The following is an 18,417-nucleotide window of genomic DNA, read 5'->3' as shown; positions in this document are numbered from 1 at the left end:
TTTACAGAATTGAGCTAGAGCAAACGGCTGATTTTCTGTAGATTTTCAAAAAGAAAACATTCAGAGACCGTCGGAAACTTAAAAATCTGACTACAACACTCCTTTTTCCAAGTAGAACAAACGGTTTGTAAATGCCAGACATTTGAAAATAAGTGCGTCTTTGAATGCCCCGCGGGTTTGGATCCAGATTAATCTGCATTAATTTTTATAACACGTTAATTTGCGGTGTAATTAATTAATCTAATTAATGCATTAAAATGACAGCCCTAATTCTTATCTTATTTAGCTGCTTTGATGCATACCTGTTACCTACAAAGCTGAAGAGTTGCTGTGTGTCCTGGGGCTAAAACAAGTAAACATACAAAGTTATAGTTTCATGTGCAAAAAGAAAAAGCAGGGAAATATTGTTGTCCTGCTCGACCCAATCAGGAGGCTATGAAGTAGAAACATTTTGAAATAACCTATATTGGTGCTGATGATCTTAGAATCTTCAGAATTTCAGGATCACTTTGAAACTGAAAGTTATCGGTAGTATCAACTTTTACTGGAATAATCCTGCTCAATCATCTCCTACGGAGAGTGTGTAGGTGTCCGTGTCTGCCTCGAACCCTCTCCTCAGCCTGTATGTTGATATTTTGGTTGTATCGGGATGTTTCTGGGCAGAGAATAAGCATAGTTAAATCAGCCAATCACAGCACTTGTCTAGTGCGAAAGTGATTTAGCGTGTTGATGAGAGAGTGGAAAGCTATCCTGAGTGGGTACAATAGTTAACGTAGCAGAGAGCAAGAAAAACAACCAAGTGAAATGAAACGCCAAAGAGATAAAGATTTTTTTTCAATAAACAAGGGTTAAGTTTGGCTCAACTTTCACCTGCTTTCAGAAACTTGGAGAGCAGCTCAGGACAAAGAGCGACGAGTATGTGCCATATACCTGTGATTAGTTTGTGCTGACATGTCATGTCTGGTGCAGCACCCTGAAGTCTCTCCCACATAGAAAAGCAATGCTGCTGGTGGTTGCTGGGCGAATGACAGTGTTAATGTAGTCATTAACAAGGAGGAAGAGCCCAGTTTGACCGTTGTGTTTACTAACAAGAAACAAAATTCCTGCACACCCTACCTTTACAGAGGCTTTGTTTCCCCTATGCCCCAAACTGACAAGTTTAACTCCTCCTAATCCTTTTTGTGCTTACCCCTATTTTTACACTTTTTATCATTACTCTATTTTATACTATTATCATTACTATAATGTTTTTTTTTTATCCAGCTTAGTTTATCCTGTTTTATTATGTTATTGTTTTATTTCAATGTTTTATTTTGATGTTTTAGTCAGGACACAATTTCTTTTATTTATTTTATTTCACATTATCTGTTTAATCTATACTGTTTTATTCCTTCAGTTTTAGCTTCTAGACCTTTTATCACATTCTACTATTTTAGTCCCTCGGTTTTCCAGTGTTTCCTCCTGGGGGCCTGCCACACCTGGGGCCGATTCTGGTCCACTGATTGGGGCGCTGTCCCGTGGATGGCTCCAGCCCTGGTGGCTAGAGAGCTCTACCCCTTGGTGTGGAGCCACCTGTCTGCCTGGGCTGGGGTGGTCCCTGTGGTGGCGCCCCCTTCAGCCATGGGCCATGGCTCCTCCCGGTCTGCATGGCCCCCAAAGGTAGCTTTTTCCTCACCTCAGATCCTGGTGTCCAGCCATGTCTCCTCAGCGATAGCCTGTGTATGATTGTGTGTGTGTGTTTGTGTGTCTGTGCGTATATCTATGTATTTACGTGGGAGTGTATATAACTGTGTTGCCATGGGTATATTTGTGGGGGTGGGAGGTTTGGGGGTTTTATGGTATTCCTTTGTTTCTTTTTTGTTTGACTTTGTTTTGTTTTTGTTTTTATTCTCTGTGAGGTACTTTGTGTTGCTGAATTGCATGAAAAGTGCCATATAAATGAAATAAAGTTGAAGTTTAAAATATCTATGAAAACCAATTACATTAAGTTCCTATGCTTTATTTTTGATTAAACTATTTTGAACTTAACTTCAGGGTTTTCAAAATATGGAAACATTATGAAGGTTGAAACTTCTGGAGCTTCAAGTGAAACAGCTGCTCAGGATGGACCAGAAAGCACAGGTAAAAACAACAACAACGGAAGAGAAACACCAACCTTATCAAACATGCAAAGGGAAAGTTTATTTTGTCTGCCTTTTTACTTATTCCAGGAAGTGAAAGTCTCATCTGGTATTTCAAGACGTGGTTTTGCTCAAAAGGTGTGATTGCATCATACAAAATGGCACGGATGGACGCAAAGAGAATGGAAAAATACAGGGATATAATAAATGAAGTGGCAGAGGAAACAGAAATCCACCCAGCGCTTATCGCTGGTATCATCTCCAGGGAGTCTCGGGCTGGAAATACAATCAGGAAAACCAAAGGCTGGGGAGACTATAGCCAAAAGAGGAAAGCATACAACGCCTTTGGACTGATGCAGGTCTAACAAATACTTCTCTCCTCACCTCACTTCCAGAAGTCTCTGGTTTCAAGACATGGTTGTAGACCGATTCATTTGTTATTCACTCATTCACATTTCTGCAGGTGGATGTCGATCCAAATGGAGGTAATCATAAGCCAAAGGGTGAATGGGACAGCAAGGAACACCTCCTCCAAGCCACTGAGATCTTGGTTCGTTTCATCAAAATAATGCAGAAAAAATTCAAAGGCTGTAGCATGGAGGAGAAGCTCAAAGGTTTGTTTCACAGAACCATTAACACTGGAGCCATAAAAACACCACCTCTAACCTTTTTCACACGTTTCTTAACTGGGCTTTTAACCTACAGGAGGCATCGCTGCCTACAACATTGGGGATGGAAAGGTCGAATCCTATGATGAAGTGGATGACGAAACAACTGGAGGAGACTACTCTAATGACGTTGTTGCCAGAGCCCAGTGGTATGAGAAGAACTGTGGCTATTAACAGTTGAAGCTGTACATGAAAAAATGGCAGACAAGTGATGGTTGAACATTTCTGATGCAATCCTGGAATAAAAATTAATTCTGATTTTAAAAAATGCTGGAAATCGCTGTAATCTGTTTCTCACTTGGCATCAACATGGTTATTGAATCCCTAAAGTGTGCTCAAGGTTGCATTGAGATCCGATTAATTCTGAAGTATGTGCAACCTGGTTTTAGACTCTAGGAACATTTTTTTCATCACTTTTATTTGATGTACAAAGATACAGCCTATAGAAGTGGTAGGGTGCAATTTTTTAACCCTCTGGATCCCAAGCACTTTCTGAGGTTTTTTTTTTTTTTTTTTGCTTCAGTCATATTTTTACTCACTGTGGTCTAATTTTTCTCTGTTTTCTCTCTAAGGTCAAGTGTAGCACTTCTGTAGATTTGGGACAACCATGGCTATAGGCTATGTAACTTAATAATGTCTTTATGTAGTGTAACACAATTCAAAAGCTGTTCATTAAAAAAAGGAGAAACAATTTCTTTTTCTTATTTTCTGATTTAAAATTTTTTAGAAGTAAGGTGGGAGAATATATATATATATATATATATATATATATATATATATATATATATATATATATATATTCTCCCACCTTACTTCTAAAAAATTTTAAATCAGAAAATAAGAAAAAGAAATTGTTTCTCCTTTTTTTAATGAACAGCTTTTGAATTGTGTTACACTACATATATATATATATATATATATATATATATATATATATATATATATATATATATATATATATATATATATATATATATAATACAATGTCTCAGCAACATAACAGAACCAAAATGCAAGAAACTATTCAAAAAAAAAGACAGGCGGAAATTGAATATTCACTCTAAAAAAATTAAAAATGTGAATAACTATGTACAAAACACTTTATTCAAGTCCTGGATCAAAGAAGAGTGAGGTGCTTCCAGTTTTAATAGCTCTTAACACACAAACTGTTGCTCATTGGTGCAGAGCAGCCCCAAGCTGAAACATGAAACCAGGAAGATGGAAGGCAAATTTTAAAAAATTATTAAGATTTAAATACAACACGTAAATCATTCATTCAGGGCTTATTTAAAGCAGTAAAAAGTGTCAAATTATTTTTTTTTAACAGAATTGAGCTGGTGCAAACAGTTCATTTTCTGCGGACTTTTCAAAGATGGCAGTCGCACAAAATCATCGTTCCTTTCTGCCGGTTTTCAACATGTTGCTGGCATCACATGTGATACATTCAGGGACCGTCGGACACTTGAGAATCTGACGGTAACGCCACTTTTTACTGCTTTCGAATAGGATAAATGGTGTGTATATGCCAGTCGTTTAAAAATAAGTGTGTTTTGAACCCGCCTGCGGGTTTGGGATAAGTTGGGATTCCTCTTGCACCAGCTTGATGTGCTACTTCACAAGCTCGATCTAGATCAGTCAAAGGTGGGATGGTGCTGATTCTTGGAACAGGGACCAAATGTGACCCACCTCAAAGATAAATAAATAGACTTTTACAATAAGCATTGTTACAGAGGACTTTTTGGGTTAATTTTTTGTTTAATTATTTATTTTTTTTATTTTTATTTTTATTTTTATCACATAAGGACAAAATTAACAAGTTCTGTGCTTTTGCACTCACTAATCGTTTTGGCCATCCCTTCGCTAAATAGTTGGGCTTACATCTTTCTGACTTTTGATAACATAGCATTCTGTCTTGAACTGATAAGAGCAGCTGGCAGTCTCCCATAAAACAAGCAGCACACATTTAACTCACATTTTACTCCCTAAAATTAGAACCTGAAACTTCAAAAAATGTAATATTTTTATTTTCGAGTTTCCCCAGACTCTGCATGTTACTCTGATTTAAATTCAGTTTCTTCCCAGAGCAGAGGAGGGAGATGGGTAGGGGAAATGATAATGATTTACAGCTTCGTTACATATTTACATAGTCATAAAAAGGTTAAGAGGGCTTCTCACTTCATGGTGTGTTCATCAGAAAGTGACTTAGTTAAGTATTATTTTAAGTCTAGGCTGAAAGAAACCAAATAATTAGACTATTCAATCTCCTTTTGTTATATTAACTTGTTCTTTAAGCAGCACTTTTACCGTGTTGGTAATAATTAGCTTTTTTAAATTCTAACAGGTGCTTTTTTTTTGCTTTCCTTATGCACTTAAACGCCAGGTCATAACACTGGGACTTGATATGAAAGGTAAATTATAATGAATATAATAATTTTAAATTATATTAGAGATTATTATTTTCATATAAAAATATAATAAGTTTATTATCCGCACACTGTACGGGAGTGATTTTTTTTTTTTTTAACTCGGCCGTTAGAGGAACGTGAGCTTACCCAATCAGAGGCGCAGCTCAGGGTCACGTGACAGACAGGCGCCCTATAGCTGTACGAGAAGCCCTTGCCACTACCAATATGGCTGCTATAGCCGATGTGCTTCATTTTCTGTTTCAGAAACAGATGGGTGACGTTGTGAAGACTACGTCCATGTTTTATACAAGCGGCAACCTCCGGTCTGAGACAATGTGGAAGTGCTAAAATCTGCTATTTCACGAGTTTTTCGCTTGAGGGTGGCTCCAGAAGTAGCAGAAGTCACATACACACCAAGCCAAAAAAAGCCATTTTCAAAGCAGAATTTAATCTATTTATAGCCTGGTTCAAAAAACATCTCCTGTCTGAGTCGCTAATTTTACTCTCAGCACCTACTGTACGAGGGTTGAATTTTTTTTCTAACGCAGCTGTTCAGGGGATATTAAGATCGCGAGCTCCCCCAATCAGAGGCACAGCTCAGGGTCACATGACCGACAGGCGCCCTATGGCTGTAGACAAACCCCTTGCCACTACCAATATGGCCGCTATAGCCAATTTGCTTCATTTCCAGTTTCAGAAACAGACGGGTGACGTCGGCGAGACTATGATAGAAACAGCTTCATAGTTCCTGCCTTCAATCAGACTGTCTGCTGTGTGAGCTCAGTCTCAGCTACTTATAGTGACACGGGGTATAGTGACACTATATAGTGTCTTTTTTTCCCTGATAACACTGTCAGAGCTTCTCTTGTGTTTCCTGCTTTCTGACGGAGACAAAAGATGGGGACTGGGCTGTGTCAGAGCAAGCGGTAGCTGCAGTGGTGCTCCTGGTGCTGCCGCAGCTCCACTCTGTGCTGAAAGCCGTAGGGGCAGCGGGCACAGCGGTAGGGCCGCTCGTCGCGGTGTTTACGGCTGTGAGTGATGAGGTTTGAGCTCTGGCTGAAGGCCTTCCCACATATCTGACACACATGGGGCTTCTCTCCTGGAAAACAGACACAAAACAAGACATCAGAGGAAAAAGTAGCCATGATAATTAGGTTTCCAGTTTGGGACTAGGATTCACACATCTTGAAAATACTAATTCTTTGAGAACCAGAGATCTAATGGACATTTTTGCCTCAGCGCCAGCTTCATGTATATATGATAGAAAATGTTTTTCTTTTTTTTGCACGCTAAATATTTTTTTTATCAAGATCTGCAACAAATAAGGTTATAGTTAAAAAAGTTGCCTAGAACTTTGCCTGTTGACAAATTGAAGAATAGGATCTATTGTGCTTCCATAATAGCCCTCAAAAGTAGCATGAGATCTTCGCAAGATCTTATGATGAGGTCATCACATAATGATCCTCTAATTGGTTCATGACCATAGACGAAAAAAAAAAAAAAAAAATTGGACTTCATCTTGCTCAGCTTGAAGTGAGGTCGCCACAAAAACTGCTCCCCCTGGTGGCTGGTTGCAGTATAGGTCAAAAAATCAATCTCCCTAGCCATTCTAGATGGGCTGTGGTCAAACTTTAAAAAGATTAATACACCTTGTAGAAATGTTTCTCACATCTGATCGTTGTGGTGATTTAAAAATAATATTTGGCTGCCTTGTATTCAGGTCCTGTTTTTTTCTGAAAAGTTTCATTTTTATTAGTTAAAGGAGGTTAAAAATTAGGTTTTACATCACGTTTAACGATGATTGACAGCTGCCGTTCTTGTGCATTTTTTTCTAGGATTGTATAATATGTCGGGAGGGAGAGCCAAGAAGTGATTAGACTCTTAAAAGAAAAAATATATATAATTTTCTCACCCAGCTCCACTGAGATACTCCCTGAGTCCCTCATAGCCTCTACTGCACAGACTCTGACTGCCAATGGCGGAAACTGTGACGGGGTATTTTGGCTTCAAAACCGTACAATGGTATTGGGCTAGCCAATCAGAGGGAAGGGGATTATGGAGCAGGGAGCCTTGAAGAGATAGCAGCTAAACAAACAGAGGCTAAATTTGGGGTTTCCTAAAACACCAGTGTAAATCACATTCAGCAACAGGAAGTGGACAAAATAGAGCCTGAGAAAGGAAAATACCCCCTCTTCAAAGCTTTCGGGTAAGCTGACTCTCAACAGGAGATATTTTTACGGTTTGTATGTTAAATAATAATAATATGCTGACTGTTACTTGATACGCTATGAAATATGAGCATGTGTTGTTTGGAATGACAGAAAAATCAAGGTTTACTTCCTGCAGGTATTAAAAGCTCTTTGATACCCTTTTGTTAAACCTCAGACATGTCTCACCAGTGTGTATGAAGGTGTGCTTCTTCATGTCGGACTTCTGGTGGAAGCTCTTGCCGCAGTACTGGCAGGGGTACGGCCGCGTGTCTGAGTGTATGAGCAGGTGGGTGGAGAGGGTGGAGGAGCGCTTGAACACTTTCCCACACTCCGTACAACCAAACGTCCTCTCCTGAAACAAAACGCTCTGTGGTTATGTGCCCGTTTTTCTCTCATTGATGTACGGTGAATTTGTCCCACTGAACAGTGATGTGCTCTGACCTTGCTGCTTCTGTAGGAGGATCTCCTGCCGTCTGTCCTGCTGGACTTGATGTGAGGTGACGACCTGATTCCATGACTCTTGCATATATGAGTCTTAAGACTTGACAGACATGAAAATATCTGCAAAGAGATCAAATGATGAACGTTAAAGAGCTTAAAAAATGTAAAGAGGTGATTGCTAACAGTTTTCCACTGAAAACTGTGCAGAGACGACATACTTTGTTGCAGAGTGGACACTCCTGCCTCCTGATGTCCCTTGGGATCGGTGGGTGCTGACTCCAGGCTTCCTGTCCCAAAGACGGTTCATGTGGATATTTTGAGATCCCATGAGGTGCAGAGCAAACTGCTGCTCTGGGAGGGGAAAATTTGACTTCTTCTGTTGTGCTTGAGGTATTCGAGTTGACCAAACTGCAGTCTGAGAAGTCTGAGTCTAGACAGACAGGCAAAAAACATCAGTACATTGTGTATTTCGATAAATTTATTCCTTTTTATCAGAGCTGGCTACCTAAACTTAGAATGCTTTCGAGTGATTCTTGTGTACATTACCTTAATTCATTGGTTGGCAAGCTTAAGCTCTAATGAATTCTTAAATATTCAAGTAAAAAAATAAATACATTTTGGAGCATAATTTCCATTCCACATTTCGAATTAAGACTAGGCTCCCTAGAAATGTCCCTCATCATTTTTATCAGTTTGGCCATAAATTAAAAGAATTATGGCACAAAAATCACAGTTAACACGGTTGACATTTTCTCAGTTTTTTGGCTCTTGTGCTAACTGCAGAACTTGAACAACTTGAACCACTTGACCTCCATCACTTCATATTTCTGAGCATTTTCTTCACAGTTTGGTCTTTTTAACTTTTAAAGTAAGAACGCAAGAAAATAGTGTACCTTTGGTTGTATTTATTTATGTTTCAAGAGATTTTTATATTGTTTAGTGTCTATTTTTTTTACATGTATTTATGTTACTTATGTTTTTATTTGCATGCTTTTGACTCTTTATTAGTTAATATGGAATATGAGAATGTTCTATTTAGTTATTCACATTAAATGAGCTACGGCAGAGCAAGACGCTGACTGTGTCCTCTCTCTCCTTAATCCACAGTGTTTAAACATTATTTTGAGTTACGCAGTGCACCCTTGCCTGTGCTAAACCTTAGCTATAGGCCCAGGTTCTCATAGACCTGGTGCTGGTAACACTTGAGGTTCCTACCTCCACTCTGGTGTTGAACAGCCTGGAGGTCCTGCTGGAGTAATGTGACAGGCTCTTTGCTGTTATTGTCTGCTGTTCGAGCTGTGGAGTCCCACAGAGGTGTGTACCAGGACTCTGTGTTTTTTTCTGTCTGACTGAATGTCACCAGGGTCGATCCAGGGCCGGGGCTCCGTGCTGAGGGCCGGTGGTGGTGCAGCCCTCCTCGCTTCACTAAGAAAGACCGAGGCATCACTCTGAGGAGAGGGAAACCGCCGTGGACCTGAAATCAGAGTCATCAAGAGGATTAAAATGCAGCAGACGACTTCTACCAAGCAATGGATCGAGGGTGTACGTTTGATCGTTGTGTTGTCAGTAGAGGGCGGCAGAACTGTGTCTTCAAAAGTTTCAGGTTTCTTCTCTGAGAGCGTCCAGGAACTACACAAACACACACTCCACACTTTGTTGGTACAGTGATTCAGAGAAGAAGAAAAGGTAAATATTTAATTTAATTTATTTATTTTTTGTTTTGTTTGCTCTCTTCGTGTCACACATTGATTTAAAACTGAAATAAAAAAGTCAAATAAATGACTAGAAAATGAAACAATAGATAAACATCAGACATAATATTCTGAATCATTTGAAGCCTCGCCTTTGTGTTTTCATACACTGTAAAACAGACGCTGTAAGTTTTACTGTAAGTTACTGTCCGCAAGGGTTTTTTTTTTTTTTTTTTAACCAAAAAGACCTTTCCCATTATGCAGATACAGCAGTAAATTCTGTTAAAATGACAAAACTAGTTAAACTTGTGCCTGTACTTAAAACTTTCCTCGAATCACAGTTTTCTTCATCTACATTTTTTATTATTTATTTTTTTTATTCAGATACTTCAGATCCGAGCATTTAAGCAAAGGTGAAACTGGGTCGATCCTCAGGACACTGAAGTGTTTCACTCATTACAAATTATCAACTGAGAGATATAATAAAAGTCATTTTTAAGATTAAAATAACAGTACGAGGAGACAGGAATCTCACGGGAAGTGAACAAACAGATCAGTAAAAAGCATCAGTCCATGAGGATACATCGAAATTATTATAATACCTTCATTTATAAAGCGCTTTTCAAAGTTGCAAACATTGCAAACAACAAGAAACACAACAGATGGATAAAAGTAAAGATATAAAATTCAAAGATGAAACAACACGCTAAGATAAAATCAGCAGAGAAGGACAGAAACAGTGAGAGTCACACGGTTAGGAAAGCCTCGTCCAACAAGAAAGTTTTGAAAAATGTGAAAATTGAAACAGATTTCTGCAGGTGTTTCTAGAGTCAAGGAACCTGGGCAGCAAAATCTTGATGTTCCTGACGCCAGCGATTGGATTTCAATCAGACTCAGACAGATCAGCTGATCTTAGAGAGTGAGCTGGCTCAGAAAGGGTTACATTATTAATAACGATGACTGGCTGATTTGAAATCAATGAAAAATAAACAGGAAGCTAATGCAGAAAATCAAGGATTGGGTTAATTTTGAGGATTTTTTTTCCTCTTTTTTTTTTTTCAACAAATTTTAAACAGATTTTATTTGTGAACCATGTTTATTTTTCAAAGCACGGGGGAACACATCGTCTTCTGCAGTTAGACTGTTTTGATAACAATACTTTTGCTTATACTGCTTTTAAATGTGTGTCATATTTTACAGTTACAGTATAAGACAGTTTAGTATCTTACAATTGGAGCTAGTTCAAACAATTTTTTTTACAATCTTTAAGTTTAATCTCACAGTGAGCCTGAACCGGAAACAAGAAATTACAAAACTCTGCAGCTTAAAGAAGCATAAACATTTCCACTTCACCCACTCTAACCTTTGCTTTCTTTATAAATTAAAACTCTGTGGTGAGTAAAAGCAGACGTGACACACCCATACTCATCACTGCGTCAGTCGAACAGCTTTAACCTTCATCAAGACTGTTCTGTAAATTGTAACAAGGTTAAGATCCATAAAGAAAATGTGGAATGAGATTTGTCAGATGGAGTCATATGTTGCATTTGTTTCAGACACATATTCAATTATGTGGAAAAATGCACATTTTAAATTCATACGTGTCTGTTTTGATGTCCATATGCAAACTTCTATATTATGTTTGTTCGGTGTGAAATTTTAAGTTTATTTTTTATTTTATTTTATTTTTTCAAATTTTAATTTAATTATTATTTTTTGCTTGTAGCTTTTTTTTCCACATTTTGTATTGACTTGTACTGTTTATTTATACTTAATTATTGAAAAATATGAGATTAAAGAGGAAAGGAAAAGCTTAAATGCCATGTTTGCCCAGTTTTGGTCATCACTTAGCAACTGAACCTGAGAGTAATGCTCTGTACCTGACGCTAGATGAAGATAAGAAACAATAACTTAGTTTTCTCTGCACCTTTTTTGAGCATGTTTGGATCAGATCTGATTTCATGAGCTGTCTAACAATCTGTCTTTTATAACCTATAGGGTTCAAATTGAAGGGAGGAATTGCTAAAGGACCAGATGCTCCAAGTGTCTCTGATTTTATTTCAACAGAAGCTACAACAAGTTATTTCTCATTGCTGGCTGCTTTTGGTTGTGATTTCACCAGAGTGACAAGACTTAACATCTGAGTGTCTAACAAACTCAAATAAGAACAAATAAAATAAACTTTCTCTCAAATCCAGGTGGAATACATTCACGATGTTACACATCTAAATTCAACTTTACACAAAGCTGGGAGGAACCTTTGCAGAAGTTGAAACTTTTTGTGTGTCTTCAGGAATGCTTAAGTGTTTCTTCTTAAATGATTGTGTTTGTGAATCCTATCCATCCTATCCTGATCCACCTTAAGGTATTTGTGCATTGATTTTCTGACTTTTACTCTTGAAAAAGCTCAAACACTTCAAACAAGTCATAAGAGTTGTAGATTTTAACCTTCTCAAAATGAAACACCTTCTTTTCTCATCATGCAGTTACTTTGATTTATCATTTAATAAGAAAAAATAAAAATGACCAAACCAACAAATCCAGAGTAGATCTTGTTCAAACAGAAAAGTTTGACTACTCACCAGGTTTTTGAGTTCCCCCTGTGCTTCTTGATATCTCACCCAATCTTGAGATTATAGAGGTTTAGCATGAAACTAAAAAAGAGATGGTGTGAAGTCAGCGTGTCACATGCGAGGTCAGCGTGCTCTGGGGTGAGCGGTTGATGCTCTCGCTGCACTGACTCGAGTGACGAGATGAGGAAGTGTTTCAGCTCAGAACCCAGAGCCAGCAACCACACAGCTTCCTCGCTGACAGCCCGAGACGCTGCACACGCTGACTGCAGCTCAGATCCTCACAGGCTCCACTTCTTTTACCCCCAAACTTTTCAAAGCTGCAGCTGTGAGTGTGAAATGAATCTGGGGCGACAGATGACGGCGGATGTGAGGGGAAGAGGATGGACGTCTGTGCTGAAAGTTCTGCAGAAAATGTCCACACTCTGTGTCGACACAGTTGTGTTGCTAAACAGCGGGTGGTGGTCAGGTTTGAAGAAGCTGGATGATGAGAAAGCAGATTCCCATCCTGACATTTTCACAGAGAAAACCTGTTAGTTAGAATATGTAGCTCAGTGTGATGTGAGTATCAGGTTGGACTCGCTTTGGCCTTCAGAAGTGTAGATTCAACAAGGTGCTGGAGACATCCCTCAAAGATTTTGCTTCGTACCGACATGATAGCATCATTTGTCGGCTGAACATCCATGAGGAGAATCTCCTGTTCCACCACCTCCCAAAGGAGCTCTATTGGATTGAGATCTGGTGACAGTGGAGGCCAAAAGAGTCCAGTGAACTCATCATCATGTTAATAAAAACAATACAAATGGATATACAGTGGGGAAAATAAGTATTGAACGTGTCAACTTTTTTCTAATCACATTTATTTCTAAAGATGCAATTCAAACGAAATTTCTACCAGACATTGATATTATTCAAATAATCCACACATGAAAAGAAATCACAATGATCAGGTCCATAAATGATGATTATGATGAATTAAATGCGATAACACAGGAAAAAAGTATTGAACACGCTAACTGAGACTCATCTAATACTTAGTGGAGAAGCCTTTGTTTGCAATGACAGCTTCCAGAAGCTTCTTGTATGTTTGAACTAATGGCCCACACTGCTCAGGTGTGATTTTGGCCCATTCCTCTGCACAGATTCTCATTAAATCTGGAATATTCTTTGGTGCCCTCTGGTGAACCCTTTTCTTTAATTCTGTCCACAAATGTTTGATTGGATTTAAGGTGATTGACTAGGCCATTCTAACAGATTGATTTTTTTTTTGAAACCATTTGAGAGTCAACTTTGCCGTGTGCTGTGGATCGTTGTCCTGCTGGAAGGTCCAGCAACGTCTCATCTTCATCATCCTGGTGGATGGCAGCAGATTCAGATCAAGAATTTCCCCATACATGGCTCCATTCATTGCTCCGTCAATTATATGAAGTTTGCCAATACCATGAAATGAGAAACAACCCCATGCCATGATGCTTCCACCTCCAAACTTCACTGTTGGTGTAGTGTTTTTTGGGTGATGTGCAGTGCCATTTCTCCTCCAAACATGGTCTGTAGTATGACAGCCAAAAAGTTCAGTTTTGGTCTCATCTGACCAGACAACACTCTCCCAGTATTCTACAGACTTGTCAAGATGCTGTTTAGCAAACTTTAAAACAGCTTCAACATGCCTTCTCTTGAGGAATGGAGTCTTGCGGGTTGAGCGTCCATAGAGGCCATGGCGGTGGAGTGCATTGCCTATTGTTTTCTCTGTAACAATTGTACCTGCTGCCTCCAAGTCTTTGTGGAGCACTTTCAGGGTGGTCCTTGGCTGGTTGAGTACTCTTCTGACTATCTTTCTGACTCCCTGGTCAGAAATCTTGCAAGGAGCTCCTGTGCGTGGCCTGTTGATGGTAAGGTGGTGCTTCTTCCACTTGCAAATAATGACCCCAACGGTGCTGACTGGAATATCTCCTATTTTTCCACTCTCCAACAGTCACAAGGATGTGTTTACGTACCAAAACATGGTACCTTTTGTTATACATGAATTGGCACTCAGTACCGGTACATATAAAAGTACCTAATTTGGTACCCATACCTACGTATACATTACCAAATATTTGGGTTAGAAAAGGAGTAAACCAGGGGTGATTTTCGGGTTTTCAAAAATCGGAATATGAGCATTGTCCAGTTTTCCAGAAGAGTTATTGGTGTTTACATGGCATCGCAACTGGGTTATTGCTAATATTCTGAATATGAAAGGGTTACTAACTGCATGTAAACGTAGCCAGTAATGTCTTTCTGTGATGGAATGAGTTTCAGCTTCAGTTAGTTCAGTCAGCTACCTAAGCAAAGCCACAATGTTTATTGTTCAAATGTTTTTTTTTGTGGCCAATTTTCTTTCTTGAACTGTAGACACAGGACATTAGAAGCAAACTGTGAAGTGAGAAAAAGGAGTGAGTTGGAAAAAAGACAAAGTTCAGAAATGAACAACGAGAAGACCACCAGGCCTATGCAAAGGTGCAATGTCAAAGTTTATTTTGTATCATTCATAGGATACAGAACACTGAAATGTATTTTTCTTCCCATCATACTTGAATTTATATAATCTTTACCGTCATTTAATATATTTGATAACATCAGCTGAATCGCAGGACAGAGACAGACAGACAGACAGAGAAGGTGGATGAGGTTTCAGGGAACAAACAGCCGCGACGAACCACACAGAAATCTGACAAACCAAGATGAACACCGTCTGCTTCTTCTTCTTCTTCTGAAAGTCTGTGCGGATCAACCTGCTCTGCACCGAGCTGTCTGATTTCCTGCTCTGTCAGGGACGATGTGTGGATGTTTTAGTTTCATGATGACACATCTGGAGGAACACAGTGTGATGGTATTTCACTCCACAATAAATCCATGACGTGGCTGTTAAACAAAGGGGGATGTGTGTGTGTGTGTGTGTGTGTGTGTGTGTGTGTGTGTGGCTGAAACTCTTGTTTACCACATGAGGTTGTTCAGCATAATGTGTTAGTCTACCTAAGTTTATGGCACATTATGATGGTCAGTCGTTCAGTTATCACTGCTGCGAGCAGGAGGAAACAAAGATCTGATGGTTTTATAAAAATAAGATCAAAGATGAGTGATAATCATATATTCAGAAGAAATTTACAACATATCAAAATGTTTCATCACAGTAGATAGAGTTGTTTTTTAGACAGTGGTGAGAGCGGAGCACCATTACTAGACAGCCGTGTACACACGTCATCATGAACACTGAGCACTGAGCTGGGTCCAAAAAACCTTTAACAATCAAAAAGTTATTGAAATAAAACCCAAAGAAAACTAAAAATTAAAATTCTTCAGACTATTATCGCAGTAGTTCTGGTGTTAAATGTGGTTTTAGTATCATACAACGGATTCATCACTTCCAAATGCTCTGAAAAAATGTGTTTGTGGTGATACGTTTAATGTTGGGCCAGAATCTGTTGTATCTCTTAGGGATAAAGACTCCATTTCCCATGAGCACTGTCACCCGATGTCCTGAAGCCGTGACTTTTGTGGTGCGTTCCATTTGTACTCGGAAGTCGAGATTTCTGAGTTACAAGTGGGAACGCCCAACTGGAACGCCCACCAAGGTCAGAACTTCCAACTGGGAAGTCGGAGCATCCACACCACCCCTGAGTTCCCAGTAGGAAATTCTGACTTAAGTGGTAAACGGTAATTAAGCTACTATTTCTGACTGGTGTTTGTCGCAATAAATCATCTGTATACATAGTATTATATTGCTGTTATGGCAAGTTTTCCGACTTGGCAACTGGTACACGTAACTCGGAGATGACGTCATTCCCACTCCCGACTTCCCAGTTCCGAGGACAAATGGAACGCACCATTACCAAGGCCTGCATTTGTTTTGGAGATCAGATCTTTTTTCAAAATCCACTTTTCTTTGTTCAAAACAACTTTTCCCAGCATGCAAAGCGACGAGATAATGTATTTATTTGTATTTACGTAGCACTTTTGTTTGAAACCTGACTTAATCCCTAACCTTGTCAACTGACGTAGGGTCTTAGGTCTTCGTGACCCTAACCACAGATACTGAGAAACAGCATTTTGGCTAATGATTGTGGATAATGAACAGGCAAATTTATTAAAAAAAGACTGTTCAAGATGACTTAAAAAGCCCTTTAAGTGTCCATGAGCAGATTCAAAAAGAGCATCTTGAGAATTCAGTTGGACCAGTTTAACGGTTTAGATATTTATCTGTGAGTCAATCGTCCCCTTAAAGACAACATGGGATCTAGTTTTTGTTGTCACATAAAACTCAATCCACTATAACCTAGATGCACAGATTCATGTTGTCCAGCAGAAGCCTGGGTTGCTTTCAGAGATGTACATCTTGTCTCGTCTTCCGGCGAACCAGATCAGGCTGGTTTCAGTGTGACCCCATTGTGGTGGGCGGTAAGTGTTTCTCTGGGTTAAAGGTAAGAGGTATTCTTTGTAAACAAACTCAGTGGCAGCAGCTGTGGTGGAATGTCCTGAATTAACAATCAGTTTGAGAGTTAAATGGGAATTATGGGAAACAGAAACCTTGGCGTTGAGGTACTTTCTTTACTCTGACAACCTCTGAGCTCTGCAGTTGACTAAGTTTCTTTGTGGCAACCTGAAATCTGAAATTGCTTTGCCATCCCAAAGATTGCTTGACAAGATCCAGTATAAATATTTCATAGCATGTTGCTGAATTAGCATCCTAACTAAAGCTAACATATTAGTCACATTGTTTGCTAACAGACGATAACTTCAACAGAAGCAAAACCCTTTGAACTCTTTCCTTCAGACTGATGTGACATGATGCAATGTTGGTGACAGTTAAAAACTGTTGCCAAGGGGTTTTGACCAATCAGAATCCAGCATTGCAGCCAGAAGATCATTTAGAAAACTGGGAAATAAAGATGTAAAATGAGTTAGCTATTCAATACTGAACTTCTATACAACGTGCTGAAATACGTTTTGTTGCTCACTTGTTATCCTTTTCCCCTTACCTTCAGGGTCACTGGAGCCTATCATACACTACATTATTAAAAGTATCTGCTAAAAGTAGTTATAACACCACTAAATGTTAACTGTAAGATATCTAGTAATGAGGAAATGTCATAAGTGGACTTATTGCACAGGTGGCAACCTATCATGGTACCATGCTCGAATTCTTTGAGCTCAAGAGAGAGATACGTTCTTTCACAAATGTTTGCAGAAGCAGTCTACATGCCTAGGTGCTTGATTCAATACACCTGTGGCCATGGAAGTGATTGGAACAGCTGTAGTCAACAGTTTGGAGGGGTGTCCTGATACTTTTGGTGGGTTCATCCTAGACAGGTCAGACTGTCATAGGACTAACATACTGAAACACGCAAGCTAGGGATGGGCGAGAACTGGTATCTGTATAGGGTATCTGGCTGATACCAGCCTTTTTTTCAAGGTATTGGTACTCGTGGAGGCTGCCCATAACAGCAGCCCAAACTCAAGCGAGTAATTCCTTCTCACCAGTAGTTGACGCTACATTGCTGCGGTTTGACACCACGGCAAATGTGCGTCAGGCCCTGTCCAGACCAAGCGGCAACCTCAGGTCTAAGAATATGAGAAAATGCAGAAGTGCTAAAATCTACTGTTTCTCAAGTGTCCGCTTGAGGCTGGCTCTGGAAGTACCAGAAGTCACATACACACCAAGCCAAAAAAAGCTGTTTTCAAAGCAGAAATTTACCTATTTACAGTCTGGTTCAAAAAACGTCTCCTGTCTGAGTCAATTTCACTGTAGGGGGAATTTTTTTCTAACTGGGCAATTCAAAGGATATTAAGATCAAGAGCTCGCCCAATCAGAGGCATAGCTCAGGTCACGTGACCGACAGGCGCCCTATAGCTTTACGCAAAGCCCTTGCCACTACCATTATGGCAGCTATAGCCGATGTGCTTCATTTTCTGTTTCAGAAACAGACAGGTGATGTTGGGGAGACTACGTCCATGTTTTACACAGTCTATGGTTCAGACAAGATTAATGAACCAGGAAGAGTTAACCGTTGAACTAGATAACCTCGCGCTTCAGTTTGTTTTAAAATGACTAAAACTCTGACAGTTGTTAGTTTTATTTTGCACTTTTGTTAATTTATCTAAAAAAATGTAAATGAGAGAGAGTTGTCTGTGTTTAAATGATCAGTCACTGTTAATTTAAATTTTATGTATCAAAAGTAATGGTGGTATTGGTATTCTATTGTTGAGAATTTGTACTGGTATCAGTCTGAAAAAGAAGTGGACTGTAGGAGGTGAGAACGGACGCGTGCTCTGGGA

The 18,417-nt window shown here is 39.3% G+C and overlaps 2 protein-coding genes across 2 annotated transcripts; one reads left to right on the top strand and one right to left on the bottom strand.

Annotated features, from left to right (window-relative positions):
* The first annotated feature begins 2,045 nt into the window (after positions 1-2,045).
* On the top strand, positions 2,046-2,962 carry LOC141807310 (lysozyme g-like). Its single transcript, XM_074693229.1, has 4 exons — positions 2,046-2,121; positions 2,259-2,479; positions 2,584-2,734; positions 2,826-2,962. Exons 1-4 carry the CDS (start codon positions 2,058-2,060, stop codon positions 2,960-2,962), a joined length of 573 nt encoding a protein of 190 aa, XP_074549330.1. The 5' UTR covers positions 2,046-2,057.
* A 3,145-nt stretch (positions 2,963-6,107) lies between these two features.
* On the bottom strand, positions 6,108-9,288 carry LOC141802017 (uncharacterized). The gene is made up of 5 exons (XM_074685407.1): positions 9,023-9,288; positions 8,063-8,282; positions 7,845-7,964; positions 7,590-7,755; positions 6,108-6,292 (listed from the first exon to the last, which is right to left on the bottom strand). The coding sequence occupies exons 1-5, from the start codon at positions 9,286-9,288 to the stop codon at positions 6,108-6,110; spliced, it is 957 nt and encodes a 318-aa protein (XP_074541508.1).
* Between the last annotated feature and the right edge of the window lie 9,129 nt (positions 9,289-18,417).

The sequence above is a fragment of the Halichoeres trimaculatus genome, unplaced genomic scaffold (genome assembly GCF_033239565.1).
Source record: "Halichoeres trimaculatus isolate MK-OKI-2021-1 unplaced genomic scaffold, fHalTri1.1 fHalTri1_scaffold_2, whole genome shotgun sequence".
In the NCBI taxonomy this organism is placed as follows: domain Eukaryota; kingdom Metazoa; phylum Chordata; class Actinopteri; order Labriformes; family Labridae; genus Halichoeres; species Halichoeres trimaculatus.
Note: the sequence above shows the minus strand (reverse complement) of the source record. Positions and strands in the feature narration are given on the sequence as shown.